A 15765-nucleotide genomic window follows, 5' to 3' on the forward strand; every position below is an offset into this window, starting at 1 on the left:
TTTCATTTTTCGATCCGTTCACATTTTTGCTCTCTTAAATAATTTTTGAAGTAGATTTTTTAATAAAAAAGCGTTCGTATGTTCCATAGAACTTGATAGAAGTACTTTGTTGGAGATATACTACGTGCAATGTGCAGTGTTAGGAATCATATGTTAGTGCCAGGAAGAAAATTTTGGTGTAATACGAAATGTACGTTATTATTTATTACATACCGAAGTAACATGGCCTCTTATCACCGGCCTTTCATCTTCTTTTGGCAATCTCAAATAAAAACCAATGTTCCACCTTTTATTTATTTTAATAGCATTTCAGCGTTTTGAGAACTTAAAACTGGCTTCCAAAGGTTTTTACGGTCAGATCCAGAAAGGTGACTTAGAACAATGAAACATAGGCCCGCTGTGCCACCCATTCGGCACACTATACATACATTGCTACCATGCACTCCCGCTGACATCAAAAATGTAAATTTGCAATGTCGTCATAATGGTACGCCGTCCATTTGAAGTTTGAAACAATTAATATTTATGGCAACTCATTGGCTTGGTGTTGTTGTACACTCAGTAAGCTGTACATATTTAGTTTTAAGCTGATCATCCGTTTTTTTCAGGTTACCGTTAGACCATCACTTCTATCCTCCTGCAGTTATTACTGTTGTGAAGATGTAACATTTAAGTTGATTTAACTGTTAAACAGTTAACATGTGCCACGGTACCATCAAATTAGCCAGAATGCTGTAATTCTGGCGCTATAGCGCCTAGTGCGCTCGCTTCCCTAACTTATGTCCCAAGAAGAAGAGCTTTCGCAAAATGAGAACGGGATTGATAACAGGATTATTCGCCCTGCCCCTGGTGTTGGTGGTTTCGCACTGCATGGCGACTGTTTTTCTGCAGGATTCGACGGAGTTTGTCAAACTAAGTCCGTGTTCCTTCAGCTACAAGTCCCCTGCTGATCAGCGCAGAAAGGCCTACTTTATTGATCTGGCACCTGTTGCTGTATCGTCTGGAGCTCCCAGGTTAGGTTTGGACAAATCAGTCGCTGAATGTTGATCTTTTAGTTTCATTAGAATCGGAGCGTAGCCAAAGTTGCTCTTGCTTCTCTGCAGATTCTTTTTGGATCTTCATGGATTCAGTATCGCTTATAATCCATGCTTCGACTTTTCTATACCGTGCTGTGGGAAAGTTGCGGTAATTATAAAGTAAAATTGTTCTACATAATGAATTTATTGTATTTTACTTTGTCGATTCAGTATGGTGTTGACGATTTGTGATAACGATACTTACGTGTGTCTTTCTCCCCTTACTTATTATTATTATTATTATTATCGTACTACAGTAGCCAAACTCCATTACGGAGACTTATTACCCTCAGGTGAAAACCGTTGGGCAAACCAGGCTATTGGAAAATTTTTTTGTGAATTTTGAAAATTTTATACTTTTTTTGGTTGATTTTTTTTGGTTGATTTTATACCCCTTCAAGCAAATCATATGTTTGGATGGTTTTGATACGATCTTCTAATTTATAGACAAGTTTCTTCAACGATTTATCACAGAAATTGTCTGTTATCACTTCTGCATGCTTTTTTTTACTTTCCGTATTTTTTTGTCATGGTTGTGCTACAGAAAATAAGCCACTGTTATCATGGTTTTGCTTCTTTGAGTTTAGTTTGATACTTGTTAAACCGTGAAGTTATGTGGATTATCCGGTTATTCTTAAACTGAATTTAAAACTTTATCGGTTGCATTTGATTTGGACAGGTTTGTGAGATTCAGAAAGAAGGTAATTCGAGTGGATGCACGGATCGCGGCAATCAGGATTCCGTGTCCATAATGTCCCGACCGAATGGGATGTTTTCCTTGGAATACAGCAGTGCCAGTAATCACTTGTAAGTTGTGATAGGTATTTGCGCAGACTATATGAAGTTGGAGGTTGTGAAGTCCGTTCTTGGTGATCGCGTTATTGGTCATCCGAATTTTATCACGATGCCATTAATTTTACAGATCGGCCATTGTTGATCTAATCTGCACTCGCGATACTATGCCCGCTTTGGCTATCATTTCCGAACATGCAAACGAAAGCAAACAAGTAAGTCCGCTGTGATTCAGTGCATTCGGTCTCCGCCAGTTTCGTACAGTATCAGTGTTTCATGGAAAGAGGCAGAATGACCCCGTAACTGCTAATGCACCATATTTTAATAAATTTTACAAATAGCAAATTCCAAGGTTTTTCATTCACGACCGATGTCTCTTGAGGTGGGATAAAGAAAGACCGCTGATTTTTTACGGTAGCCATGTCTTGTGAAACTCAGGGTCTGAACTCTGAACGTACGAAAACGTGTTTTATTAGTAAAGAGATTGGTTTTTATGTTTGGCCTTAAGGCACTTACAGAGTACTGCTAATGATTTATAGCGTTAAACACTTTTGTATTTTGCAACTTTCACCAAGTTTTTGACTAACTGGCGTTAATCGTACAATACATACTACATATATCTTATGTACTGGCGTTGATACAAGATTTTGTTACAGCTGCACCTGGCTTTGATGGGAAATATCTCGTGTCCTCTTGTGGTGGACGGTTTTGAATACGCCGTGAAACCTCACCTTTCTGTCGGCAGCGTAATTTTGATCATGTAAAGCAGCACCAATAATATCGTTAAACGGTTAAAGCGGATAACAAAATCAGTTTCATTACTTATATCCTTCATTCGTAATCGCTGCAAATTTCATGTGTTTTTGGTTTGTGAAAACGCACTATTGTATGTTCTTGGCATGCACTTATCTTATGCGCGTATTCTTCTACACCGTAATTGTGCGCTGTACTCTATTTGGTCTCCATAAGTACGGATATATATATTATTTATTTTTATTTTTGTCTGTTTGTTGAGCAGCACTGCACAAAATGTTTTATTAATCTTTTGTAACGTCACCTGATTACGTTTGTAACATAATAATGTCAGTGTTTTGTTTCAGAGCGTTTTCTTTGTTAACTGTTTATTTCCTCGGTGGTATGCTGATTAAACGGCTAATTGGTGGTGCGCGAGGAGTTGAAGTAGTACCCAATCACGAATTCTGGTTGGATCTTCCCGTCTTGATCAAGGTAAGCCGGAAAGAGAATTTATTGAAACAGATATAAAAACAAGCGTTTGACTGCGTTTTAACAAAGCAATACGTATGTAGTAGTCACTATGTACGTTTAAAATTACTCAAACAATAAGACTTAAATGCGTTGGTGGCCGATAGGATGGCGCCTGGTATTTGGTGAATGGTTGCCGACCGGAAGTCGTGTATGAGCAAATCTGAATTGGTTTTGTGTTATCGTATTCCCTTCTGATCTGTGACCTATTTGACCACGCGGGGATTAAAAATGCCTTATAAACTGTCTTTCTGTGGGGATAATCTTTATTAATGTTTCTTTATTTAATCTCATGGGGAATACCCGTATGTCTCATGTCTCTTGAGATTTGACGTTTGTTTCACTGGCTAAATTGTTCTGCTGATGCCGCATCTCTTGTTCTCGGCTCTGTTTGATGTTGTCATTCTGCCTTCTTTTGTACAATAATTACTTACAAGAATTTTTGCAGACTTCTGAAATACGTGAAGCAATTGAAGAAAAAATTTACCTAATTTACGGACAACTGGAGTAGACGCTTTTTAAACGTTACGCTTGCACGCGAACGTGCCATGTTACTGAGAATTTATAAATCTGCCGAAAGGCTTCATAGAACCATGGAGTCAATTGCATGTGCTAGAACTGAGAATAGCTGTGTGCTGTTACAGTATTGTTTGGTTTAAGACGCACGAGATAGCCCTGTTTTTGAAATCAGGATTACCATACGATATATGCGAACCATGCTGATAGGACAAGATACATGAGAAGTCAATATAACGACATGCTTACCGATAAAATAAAATCCATTTTAAGCAGTAGACCTAATTCTAGTGTTATTTATTGTAAAGGTTTTCAAGAGAGCGATTCTTCTTAAATAGCAGTTTAATATGTATGTGCATTGGGACATATCAATAAAATAACTGAAGCTGAAGTGACTAATACATGCATAACTAAAATTGGTTAGTAAATAGCGTAGTTTGCACCAGTTACTGTTTTCTGGGTTTGTTAGAAAAGAGTGTAAAACTTTCGTTGAAGTGTTTCGCTTGTAACCTGCAAAGTTTAATTAGGACCTTTATAAATACTAATTATTATTTTGAGCGGTATGCGGGGTCTGCATACCGCTGCGCACTCGTATATGGGCTGTGATGAAGGTAAAGTGCAATAATTACTCGTACTTGCCATTTAGCAGGTTGTTTTATATTCAGCCGAAGCAGTAAGCTTCGGGACTGTGAAATTTTTTATTTTCATTCAAATCAACGTAATCAGTTAATGACTTTGTTCGGTGGTCTCCATTTTTTTACTTTAGTTTGCAGTGGGTTTGGTTACTCCTGATTTCTTAGATTCCGTCCGGGTATATGCGTGCGCTTAAAAAATCTGAAACGGAAAAACGGCATTGATTGAGCGGGCTACAATGCTCCTCTTTGTTATATTAATTTTGGTCTATATTTTGACGCACAACCACATAACAACCGGATTTCATTGAATGCTAATGGTCAGACAGTGTGGCTACAAATCTTTAGAAGAAATGTAAACAGCGGAAGTTTGTCAGTGTGGGTGGAACAGGGATCAACGGTGTGCAGCGCGCTCCTAATGATCGACAGCAAGAGCGCTCTGCTTTATGCTGACGTCAGGGATTCTCCGGGCCCATAACGGCAATCCATGCCGTATATACCCTGAATTTCCTGCATATGCTGCGTACAGCTGTTGTTCGTTGGAGTGTGTGCGGCAGAAGATCGGAGGATATTTTAATGGGAAGCCCAACAATAGCCGGTGTGGCTCAAGAACGATGCCTTGGTAAAGGAATATAAGTGCATCTGAGAGACAATCTTTTAACAGCTTCTTTGTGTAAGAATTAGAATGGTTGCCCTAATGTGCATCGCCCCCGCAATTATTCAATCTGGAGATAGGCGCTGTGCCTTTTTTAAACGGCTCCACGACCAGCTAATGATCATAGTGTCGTAAATTGTCATTCACCGCGGAACAAGGCAGTTCCGATACGCTCTACGGTCCATACACGGACGTGGGATACTTATTTCTAATCAGTTTGTTTCCGCTTACGTAAATCCCGGTTTTGCGGTTGTTGAACGAATTCCATGCGTAGTTATGTGTATTAATAGTTAAATAAGCGTTTACCTGGTAAAAGCGAACTTTTCTTATATGGACCATTTGGAACGAAAGCAATCGCTGACAGAAGAGTCATACAGCATGTACGAGGAAAATACAACGGAAACAGATCTAGCTGCCAAACTAAGATGCCGGAACACGTTTCTCAACACCGAACTGCAACTTCGTTCAAAAGGTTAGTGAAGTTTATTGTAGTATGCTGGTGGTAAACTGTCGTTTTGGAATAAAGTTATATTGCCATTAATTGTAAACAGTAAAAAGTAAACAAAATAATATGAGGTGATACAGCTGCATTTGACATCGTTATCGAATTTTTATTCTTTTTTGCAATTACAATGGTATTGTGGTATGTAGATCACAATTGTTTATTCCGTTTTCCTGTTATTTTATCTTAAGCAAGCTGAAAAGCCGGTAGCGCTCCTAGCAGTTTCTGGATTCTTAAGTTCGGGTATGGTGTAGCACATTAATTGTTCTGTCGGTGGGTAAACTTATGTTGAATATTTAACCGTATTCCGCAGCATGGCACACTACTTTTGGTCGAAACAGAGCCTCATTTTACTATGAAATCAATTATCAAACAATTTTAAAACAGCAAAACTAATAAAATATCGTCGATGGTTTGAAGTACAGTCGTACACTTGCTGTTTCTTAATTTTCAAGTTTTCAGTACTTTTTAGCTTCACGGGTAATGCAGTAAAGTTTTAGCATACATTAATAAAGTTCTTAAATTATACTTTATACGGTTTTTGTTACGTCAAATGGGACTGTCGCCTGAGCTACTAAGTAGCCATCTTGAAAACCTTGAAAGGCATTATAATGATAGTACAAGAAGAGGTAATTATTCCTGTTTGTGCTGCGTTATGTCAGGCATAAGTTAGTACAAAGATGTATAAATTGCATTGTACGGCACAAACGGAACCGCATGCTGAGTTGGCGCCTACGCTTTCTTCCTCTCAACAATACCATCGGGATACTTTTGAAGCGTTGAAGCATAACGAACAGGGTGTTTGTTAATGTTGGCAGGAATTCTCAGTATAGCACGGCCACCGGAAGTGCCGGCGCCTAGATTAACAAACCCAAAGTATTTTTAAGTCCAGACTGATCTGACTTATGAAATGAGATTCTGATTGAATTTTCGTACGGCTGCTCTTTTACATCAGATTCTTGTCAGTGATGTTTGTTTACTGGAGACAAGCGGAATCCGTTTACGGACATGCGCAAATCCCGGCGTCAAGTTGATAGGCTCACATCTGGAAACGCTTGCGCCATCTGCATAATTGTGTTGTAAAAAACATTGCGCTAACACGTTAACCGCAAACCCTGAGATTTGCTAGTGCCACGTTATGGGTCTGGTAGTATGCGTGTATGCGGAATTTGTGTATCTATATATCATATATTTTATGTAGGATCGATGTTAATCTGTTAATCCCGGCTTTTCTATGAATTTTTTTACGTTTACGCAGAGTGCGATCAAAATTGTATCGCATGCGATGCTATTATGCTAAAACGGAGGTTAGCCGAGTGACTATTGACGCTTTGTTAACAGAGATTTGAATTGTGGTATGTATGTACAGTTGTCTAAAAACAGTGGGTAGACTGTACACTTTGCTTACTGGAGATCGCGAAGTTAAACGAGGGAAAAATTTATGTATATCTGGAGAAGATTCGTACACAGACAGTACTGCTTTCCCGCTTTTAGGTAGTGCTGCTTTTCTAACTGCATGAAACTCTGTGCATCTGATGGCATTTACGAGTACAGTAAACTGAATAACCAAAACGTAAACGTTAGCTGAAACTTGCAAGCTGCGGCACATGTGGGACGTGGCTCATTGCCGGGATGGAGCTGTTGGATATATACAGGAACATGAGTTTTCACTTTGGTAATCTTCCCGGCTTGGGAGTCCGTCAGTTGGCGATCCCGTGTGCTGGTTTAGGGTTTTGTTCCTCAACCAGGCGGAAGCAAATCAGTATTGATTGGTTAAACGGTTCTTGTTCGGTAATTTTTCCTTATCATCTTGGCAGCTTTAATGGAATAAACGGTGCTTAAGCGCGAGGGCATGCAGATCACGCTAGTGAATCGGAAATATTGTCCTAATAGTTTTCCGTCTGCATAACTATTATCCATCATCATGATCATGAATCAGACCCCTCGCTAATACTCTTATCCAGTTGTCGCAGTATACTGTGCGCGTGCGCACTGATCCAGTTCCCGTATAGATGCTTAGTGAAGGCAGTTCCCCATGTACTTTCATTTGCGTAATTTTCGCGTAAAACATTGCCACCGTCTAGCATACTGAAGCGGATGGATGAGTTGGAAGTTTTCAGTTGTAGTGTACGTGGTATTCACCTTTCACTTTTGTGATCATCCTTTGATGCTGCAGCGATTTTACATAATAATACACTATTGTGAACTTCTTTTCATTTGCGTATGCCGGCTTTATTAACGGACTGTATTTACAGATGAACCTGTCACACAAAATTATAAAACAAAACATAAACCACACTCTTTTTATTGAAAGATTCGAAGAGTGGCAGAATAATAGACCATAATCGCTCAAAAAATGAAATCAGTAACACAGACGAATGAGGGACGACCCGAGTACTTTGCGTAATGAACAGACAGCAAGCATTAAGGAGCCGGCAGCTTGTCCAAGCTTTCGTAACCATGAAAAGGTCGATCCTGTTTCCGGAGATATCGTTGCAAGAATATGATACGAGAAATAATTGTTATTTCTGTTTACTATAGAATTTGAAATTTAATCTTTATTACCGCAGATTCATTTAACGATGTAATAGGTTTCAAAAGCAATACAGCAGCCTACGTGCTTCCTAAATTCTTTTGTATCATGGACGATTTTTTACTTTCAACACGGATAATTTCCTCGAAGTAATGGGGAAACGGCTGTTCTATATAAGCATATCGTACAATCTACAAAACACGAAATTTGCTGTATGAAATTTGAATAGCAGTGATGTTTCATAGAAAGGCGATATGAATGAAAACCGTCACAGAACGTTTGACCGCAGCCATGTACTGCGAATGCAGAAACCTTAAAAGTGAAAAGTAACCACTTGACAAAGTTAAAACATACTTGCAGGCTTCCGCTTCTGCGAAGCGATATGGGATTCCGCCTCCTGTTGGCCTCCCACTTTACTTGGTCAGGAAGCGCAAGTGGCGTGCCCCATAGAATTTCGGGATGTTCACTACGATACGAAATGTGAGTTCTGTAGTTCACTATTATTTTTTTCTCGTACTAGATGATGGAAGTTTTATTTTCATTTACTTGGCACAACAGGAAAACAGAGCTGACACTTGAAATAATATAATTACATAGAAAATTTGTTTGAAAGAGGTTTTGATTGTAAATAAATGCCCTCACCTGCGCATTCCTAGATGCATGCAATTACAGTACATAAAGCCTTGCTTCCTTCGACATTAACATAATATTTTATATTCGTAGTGTTGTAATCATATAATATCATGCAGTCGCACATGTAACGTATCCCATGATCATAGTTTTAGTAATTAGGATCGTAATCATCGTATGCAATATCCAGTTATGTAACCCGAATCACTGCATTTAGTTATCTTTCAGTTAATGCGACTCGATATTGTTTCTTTAACGGGACATGGGCGAACCTAAGTGATTACGATGCCTGTACAAATAACACCATTAATCTCTTTCCGGTCGAGGTAAGGATGCGACACTGATCCATACGACGAAACAGTGGTCGACATTACATTTACAGATACATCAATCTCATAATATTCATTTGCAGAGTGATAGTTTAGTGCACATGGGTGTTATTGGAATTTATTATATCGGATACTCAATTTCCTTTATTTCTTCCTGCGTAGCCCTATGGTTATTTATATATTTCCGTACATTACACTGCTTGCGGAACACACTCCACTGCAATCTCATTATCACATACATTCTGGTTGATGTGACCTGGATAATAATGACCTCAATAATTACGCACGAACCTACAGAGGTGCACGCCTTTGGGGTAAATTGGCAAATAATAATTTCCCAATTCACTTGGAATAATTCGTACAGTGTATAATCTATGGCGATTCTTAATTCAAGCTTCGTATTCGGTTTAGCTGTAGCATTAATCATAATGAAAGCGGCACTGACCTTTAAGTTTTCCACAGAAATCCGTCACGGACGAGACATACCGCTTCGATTGTCGGCTTACGGTGGCTTTCTTCAACTATTTTCAAGTAACAAATTTCTTCTGGATGCTGGTTGAAGGCCTTTACATTATCCTAATAATTTTCCGCACGCATAAGTTGGAGCTCTTGTGTTACTGGCCGTTTGCGATAATTGGTTGGGGTCAGTACAATATAATTTGGGTGTTATGATTGCTTGCGTAAAGAAAAAATTAATGATGATTTATAGGTAATAATGAACTACAGCAAATTATTCCGACAGCACTTAGCGAGCAATAATAAGTGGTTACATGTACACGAATGAATGGTATCCTGATGAACCCTCTAACGGTAAGATGTTCGAAAAATATCGTCTGCTCTCGCAGGTTTGCCGATTTGCGTAATTACGGCTTGGATGACAGTAAAAATTGTTTTGGATGACAAGGAATGCTGGATCAACACGAGTTCTCCGTACAATTTTATCTACATTGGTCCTATTCTGCTTGTCTTAGCGGTAAGTAATTTTCCGGAGTTTCGAAAATAACGAACAGGAGTAACAAACTTCATACGCAAAGCGCTGTCGACGTCGGTAAAATCGTTTAATTTATCGTATCGTTTGTAAGAAAGTGGTTTGTGAATACCTGAGCGCGAGTTCGCACCTGTATCCGGTATCCCAATAATATTGTAATGGCGTTTGCTGTTGTTACAGGTCAACGTTATTTTTTTGTGCACGATGTAAGTAGTGGGCGTAAAATGAATGGCGTTATCTAAATAGTTTGCATTTTGCTGTTAGAGTTTATTATGAAGTGCAATTTTGTGCTGTGGTAGCCGACTATCTGCTTCATTTCACACTTAGGTACATATTATAATATTATATGAGTCGCAAATTTATTTGCACGTTCTACGAGTAGGCACTAATATGCCGTTTCGGTAAGAAAAAAGCAGGGCTTTACAGAAACCTGGTTAGCATTATTCCAGTTTCTGTTAGAACAAAATTAATAATTCCATAAAAGTGTATATCGAAATGTACCTGTTTGTTTGCTGCAGTATGCACATATTGCTCCGGAAATACCGCGGAACAACCACAACGGTGATTTCAACGAGACGAACCGCCAAAAGCTTTTTGATTCTCTTGCCACTCCTTGGGATTACGTACGTGCTGGTCCTGGTTATTCCACGAGAGGCCGGCCCATTGCGAACCTCACTAGATTACGTCAACGCCATCGCCACTTCTCTTCAAGGATTCTTTGTATCCCTGCTCTACTGCTTTCTCAATAATGAGGTATTGTCATGTCGCATACATTTCCGGAGGGCATACAGATGCACTACAGATTTTTCAAGGAAGATCAAATTTATGTAATATTATGCTTGAGATATTGTGTTAACCCCCTGCACTCAGCTTTCAACTTCACTGTAGAGCACGTAATTTTATACAACGCATACAGTAAAAAATTGTTAGTACAAATCTGTAAATAGTAGATGTGCTGGATACCGTTTTTGGATACCTTTTTTTTTGTTTTTTCTGCATTAATGTAAAAAGCATTTGCAGGTTACGCTTAATGCTCTAAAACTGGAATATTGCTGACGTAAATAAATGCTTTTGCTCTTACACAACTTGTAACATGCAAAGGTACCGTTTCAGTTAATAATCACAATAATTTTTAAATACACTTAATAATAACACAGATTCACTCTCAATTTTAAATGCGTACATGTTTGCTTAGTTCGAAATTCAGATCACACTGTGACACTAACAAAATTAAAATTGTAGACCTACTGATAGTGGTAATACCGCATGTACAGATACTTAACGTAAGCAGTGGCTAATTAATATCTGTAAAAGTATTTCTACTCGTAGCAGTGCGAATATCATCGAGACTTTTCATCTCGATTGCGTTTGAAGTGCTTAGGTTGCGATTTAGACAACATCGCAATATCAATCGTACAACTAGAAAAGGCTACGTATTGTTTAGCTGATGTTGCAAACTGCAATATAGGTTAACTTACATTATAACAGAACAAAATTTAATATACATAGATATGAGTGCTGTACTGCTGCAGTATAGAATAGTGCGTAAACGAGGCAGGGCACACTGAAGTCTGAAGGTATTTGCTGAAAAGATTATGGTATAAAATTAAATTATACCATAATCTTAAATTATACCCTTTGTAAATTATGGTATAAAATATATTGACCGCATATTCTGAATCAATAGGTCAGAGCGATTATCCGCCTGCGCGGAAATTCCTTCTTCCCTTATCGTACCTGGCTGAAATTGGACACTTCGGCTACCAGACGCAGTCCACGAAGTCTGACCACATCAGCGGATGGTCCACCGACCGGAAATAACAACGGCGATACCATGATTGTACAGCAGCCACCGGCACTATTTCGCTACCGGCAGAACGAGAATCTGCGTCGTCTGCAAATCAACACAATAACGGCTAACAAAAACGAAGTGGCATATTTGTTGAAAGAAAAAGAACACCAGAATCGGATACAGAAACAGATTCGGCATCAGGCCATGGGATATCGCTCCACGGTTTTCTGAAGAAATATGATAACGGGATAACGGGGGTGTCAGACTGTCGTTCATCTTAATTAATCCAAGACGCTTTGTGTCCGATTACCGTCCTGTGAACGGCTCGAACTGTCTGCTAGGAAGCAGTGTCTGTCAGCTTTTATGATGCGCTTTATATGATCCTATAGCGATTTTTATATTTTCGTAATGCACACATTTGTATTATTTTAGTTATAACTTTTACATTAGTTGTATGTAATTTATTTAGCAGTCCGCAATATGCAGCTTTCAAACGGTAACTATAATCATTGTCTCATTTTATGTGATAAAAATCTATAACATGTTTCAATAAGTTTCGGGTAAGAAAGAAACTCTACCGTAGTACTGTATGTACGGCACACGAAAGATTTTAGTCAGCACCACGGTTCTGAAAGTGTAGATCTCGTGCTGACTTATGTTAGTTCGAACGTTGAATACGCTCCTGCCTATGCAACTGTAAACGTTCGGCGGAGGTTATAAACTCTTTTGCCTTTCACTGCAATTCCTTTTCTTGCATATTTCGAATGGTAGTTCTGACTTCTTTCTACAGCACCAATGAACCGCTATGGTCAGATCTGGATTAACTTATTCACCATTATTATTAAATTTTGACTATCACAAAATTGAGCTTACTGTACGTTGTCATCCAACTCCCAGACAAAGTACGAGTAATACAGTTCCGTCATCACTGTCACACTGCATGGAGTCTAAATACGGCTTCCCTAAAACTGACGCACCCATAACATACCTACTTATCGTTAATTTAATTCAACATTAAGGACTTCAAAGAATAACAACACAGGTCACACAGCCAGATTACCAGTTAACAAGCATCATACACAACAACATCTGAATGACGTGTAAGTTTATAACCGTGTCCAGGACTACTAAAACAAAATATTATAACTTATAAGCAACAAATGCACCACAGCCCAGTCGCTCGCATAAGTGCAGGAATATACAGATTGAATGAGAAGACCATAACATGACGCCTTTAATGCAGAATACAATAAGATTACGATAGGTAGATGGATGGGCATTCAGCAGCGGCTTTCTCCGTTCAGTATCTGGAATGAACCGAAAACTGAAATTATGCACGCAATTGCCCATCTACTGGTTCTTACCCGCCACCGCCGTACCTACAAAAAACAGCCAACTATGACCTTAATTAACAAAACCAATGGAAAACATCGGCAATAACTGCCCCAATCCCTTTGCAAAAAGCTAGAATTCTCGATTTTTTACCCTCCACCACCGCGTCCGCGGCTTCCTCCACGACTACCACCTCGTCCACCGCCGCCCGAACGGCAGTCGCGCGACATATGCCCAGTGCGACCGCAGTTGAAGCACGCTCTGTCTCCACCACCGCCGCCGCCACCGAAGCCTCCGCGACCACCTCCATAGCTGCCGCGGCCTCCGCCACCACTACGCCCACCATAGTCGTCACCCCCGCCACCATAGCGACCACCGCCGCCTCCGTAGCTGCCACCGCGCCCTCCTCGCCCACCGCGACTGCTCTGGTCACGGGGCTTTGCCCAGCTGACGCGAATGGTGTTGCCATGGAGGTCACTATAATGAAAATTCCATAGTATGAATACAACATAAACTACGATAGCGTGAGGAATAGTCTGAAAAAAATGTTTTGTAAAACAGATCCGGCAGTTTTCCCTTACAAACTCGCTTTCGGTTTGCTTGCGTTAATTTAGAAGTAATAAAAATGGCTAGCAACTAATGACTGACCTGTCGTTCAAGTTGGAGATTGCGCTCTCCGCTTCGTCCTGCGTCTCAAACACCAGAAACCCGAAACGCGGAGAATCCTGGCTCATCCAAAACTCCTTCACGCTGCCGTATTTGGAAAAGGCATCCGTTACGTCACCTTGAGAGACATCGTCCGCTGTAAAAACAAACACAGCACTGTCACTGATCCGCTCCACCATCACACTACTGGATCAGGTCGTCGTTCAGTTACAGATATTGGCTATATGTAGCCGATAGCCTCCGCTTTTCTCGTCACGGTGCGCGTAGCCAATAGGACTGTCAGAAAGACAAACAACAACTTTTGTCGCAAACGTTTCTTCATCTCGGCCAAATAGTGTGCAACCCGAGTGTGTGTCGGTCAACATTCAACGAGTGCAACCGTGAGACTGTATCAAACACATGAGCAACATTCATCAGTAATAACGAGAGCATGTATCCAACCACGAATGCCACTACTACACCGCTTTTCCGGGATTTCGCCAATTACAGAACGCTAAACCGACGCAGATATTGTGAATACGAAGTTAAAATATTTTAATGTTAATTTGCCCTTATGGTTACTTACTAAACCGCAAGTGTGCAAAGAAATTAAAAAATGAATTTTTGTGAAATCTAACCGTAATTGCAAATTTCAGGCAATAACCATAAGTGGTATTCTTCATGTACGGAATTAAATGCTACCCCAAAAACAGTGAGGTGATAAACTAATTCACAAATTAATTTTTAATTCGATTTAATTATGTAATTTTTTGTCAAATCGCGAAGTCCCAGTAAATGTCTACGTCTGTTGATCTGAATTTGTAAATTCAAGTGACGCTTTCTATAATATTTCATCAATAAATAAGTAAAAGTTAAGACACAAGTAAATCTGGAGCGTTTTTAGCATTCTGTAAGGCGGCGGACCATAATACTGAACCATTGTGCTGCGGTGTTTCCATCGAAATCCTTGTTAAACATGACGGAGATTTTGGCTACGACAGAAGTCTCAAGCGTAATGACAATGAAAAGGCCAAATGCTCGTTCGCGGTTTAAATGACATGATATGAGTGTGTTGCTCACAACAGTCTGCTTCAACCATCGGACGTATCACTGAGCCCTACGAAAATGATCAAATGCGAAACACTTACGCTCGTCCTCCTCCGCCGCCTCCTCGATACGAACGTCCTCCTCCGCCTCCACCGTATCCGTTTCCTTCTGGACTACGACTGCGTTCGTGATTCATCTTTATCCCTGCAATATTCAACAAGAAATTATGCTACAGCTCGTAACTAAACTTGATAAAAATCTCGTACTGCGTAATTGCGCAACAACATGCGTTTGACTTTGCCCGATATCGTACCATTTGTCTTGAAAATCGTTCAAAACATACAGTAACTGGCACAAGTTTTGCATTTACTTTTAGCATAACTCCTGCAGTATTTGGCACAAAAAAGAAAACAGTAATTTCTAACCACCGTATTAGAGTACTTGCAACTTGCATAAAAAGTCCACTTGCAGCGGTGACATGCTACTTCACTTCTACTGCTACTCACCAGTTTGGCTAGGTTCTGCACTCTCACAGGAACTTAAACACAGAAAAACTTTAAGTTAGAAAGTAACCCCTCACGAAACTCTAGGAAACTTCGGAATTTAAACCGAAAAAGCAAAGTCGTCAACTTTTCCCCAAAATCGTTCAAACTTCGTAAATTTGAAAACAACTGTATGCGGCAGCTCCCAACAAATTTCTTATATCGATTTTGGAGACCTCTGCAAAAGTCCGATGTTTGGCAAACCAGAACGGGGAAATAGTCAGTTTGTTTCCAAATAAAAGTGTGCAAACCACCCCGTAATAAAAGACAGCGCATAAGGGCATTGCGCCGTTCACAAATTACAAGTCGGCTGGCAGCCATTATGGCCTTAGAGAAGCCTAAAATTGTTCATGCAGATGTGCAACTTGGCGGGTGTTGCTGCGACAAAGAACGAAACCACCTGGAGGCTAAGGAGCCAGTTACTTATCTTCATTAAGAAGCGAATGTTTTCTTCTAGGGCAATCAGGAGTTGATAAACATTTGTGCGAGTA

General features: G+C 39.8%; 3 protein-coding genes across 5 annotated transcripts; 2 read left to right on the forward strand and 1 right to left on the reverse strand.

Moving 5' to 3' along the window:
- Nucleotides 1–469: 469 nt before the first annotated feature.
- LOC129598683 (uncharacterized) lies at nt 470–3677 on the forward strand. Its single transcript, XM_055496707.1, has 7 exons — nt 470–1013; nt 1104–1185; nt 1756–1883; nt 1999–2083; nt 2525–2628; nt 2969–3095; nt 3239–3677. Exons 1-7 carry the CDS (start codon nt 808–810, stop codon nt 3296–3298), a joined length of 792 nt encoding a protein of 263 aa, XP_055352682.1. The 5' UTR covers nt 470–807; the 3' UTR covers nt 3299–3677.
- Nucleotides 3678–4776: 1099 nt separating this feature from the next.
- LOC129598669 (corticotropin-releasing factor receptor 1-like) lies at nt 4777–12293 on the forward strand. 2 transcript variants are annotated; one of them, XM_055496689.1, is made up of 9 exons: nt 4777–5406; nt 8330–8449; nt 8817–8925; nt 9012–9242; nt 9391–9571; nt 9774–9901; nt 10097–10122; nt 10435–10669; nt 11604–12293. In XM_055496689.1, the coding sequence occupies exons 1-9, from the start codon at nt 5360–5362 to the stop codon at nt 11937–11939; spliced, it is 1413 nt and encodes a 470-aa protein (XP_055352664.1). In that variant the 5' UTR covers nt 4777–5359; the 3' UTR covers nt 11940–12293. The 2 variants fall into 2 exon arrangements, with proteins under 2 accessions (XP_055352664.1, XP_055352663.1); XM_055496688.1 differs by having other exon boundaries at nt 4779–5406; nt 8828–8925; nt 11604–12291.
- Nucleotides 12294–12697: 404 nt separating this feature from the next.
- LOC129598673 (uncharacterized) lies at nt 12698–15449 on the reverse strand. Of its 2 annotated transcripts, XM_055496695.1 has the most exons (7): nt 15239–15448; nt 14834–14936; nt 13918–13982; nt 13689–13842; nt 13194–13517; nt 13073–13087; nt 12698–13015 (listed from the first exon to the last, which is right to left on the reverse strand). In XM_055496695.1, exons 2-7 carry the CDS (start codon nt 14926–14928, stop codon nt 13009–13011), a joined length of 660 nt encoding a protein of 219 aa, XP_055352670.1. In that variant the 5' UTR covers nt 14929–14936; nt 15239–15448; the 3' UTR covers nt 12698–13008. The 2 variants fall into 2 exon arrangements, with proteins under 2 accessions (XP_055352670.1, XP_055352671.1); XM_055496696.1 differs by lacking the exon at nt 13073–13087 and having other exon boundaries at nt 15239–15449.
- Between the last annotated feature and the right edge of the window lie 316 nt (nt 15450–15765).

Source organism: Paramacrobiotus metropolitanus, unplaced genomic scaffold, assembly GCF_019649055.1.
Source record: "Paramacrobiotus metropolitanus isolate TYO unplaced genomic scaffold, Prichtersi_v1.0 Parri_scaffold0000127, whole genome shotgun sequence".
Classification (NCBI taxonomy): domain Eukaryota; kingdom Metazoa; phylum Tardigrada; class Eutardigrada; order Parachela; family Macrobiotidae; genus Paramacrobiotus; species Paramacrobiotus metropolitanus.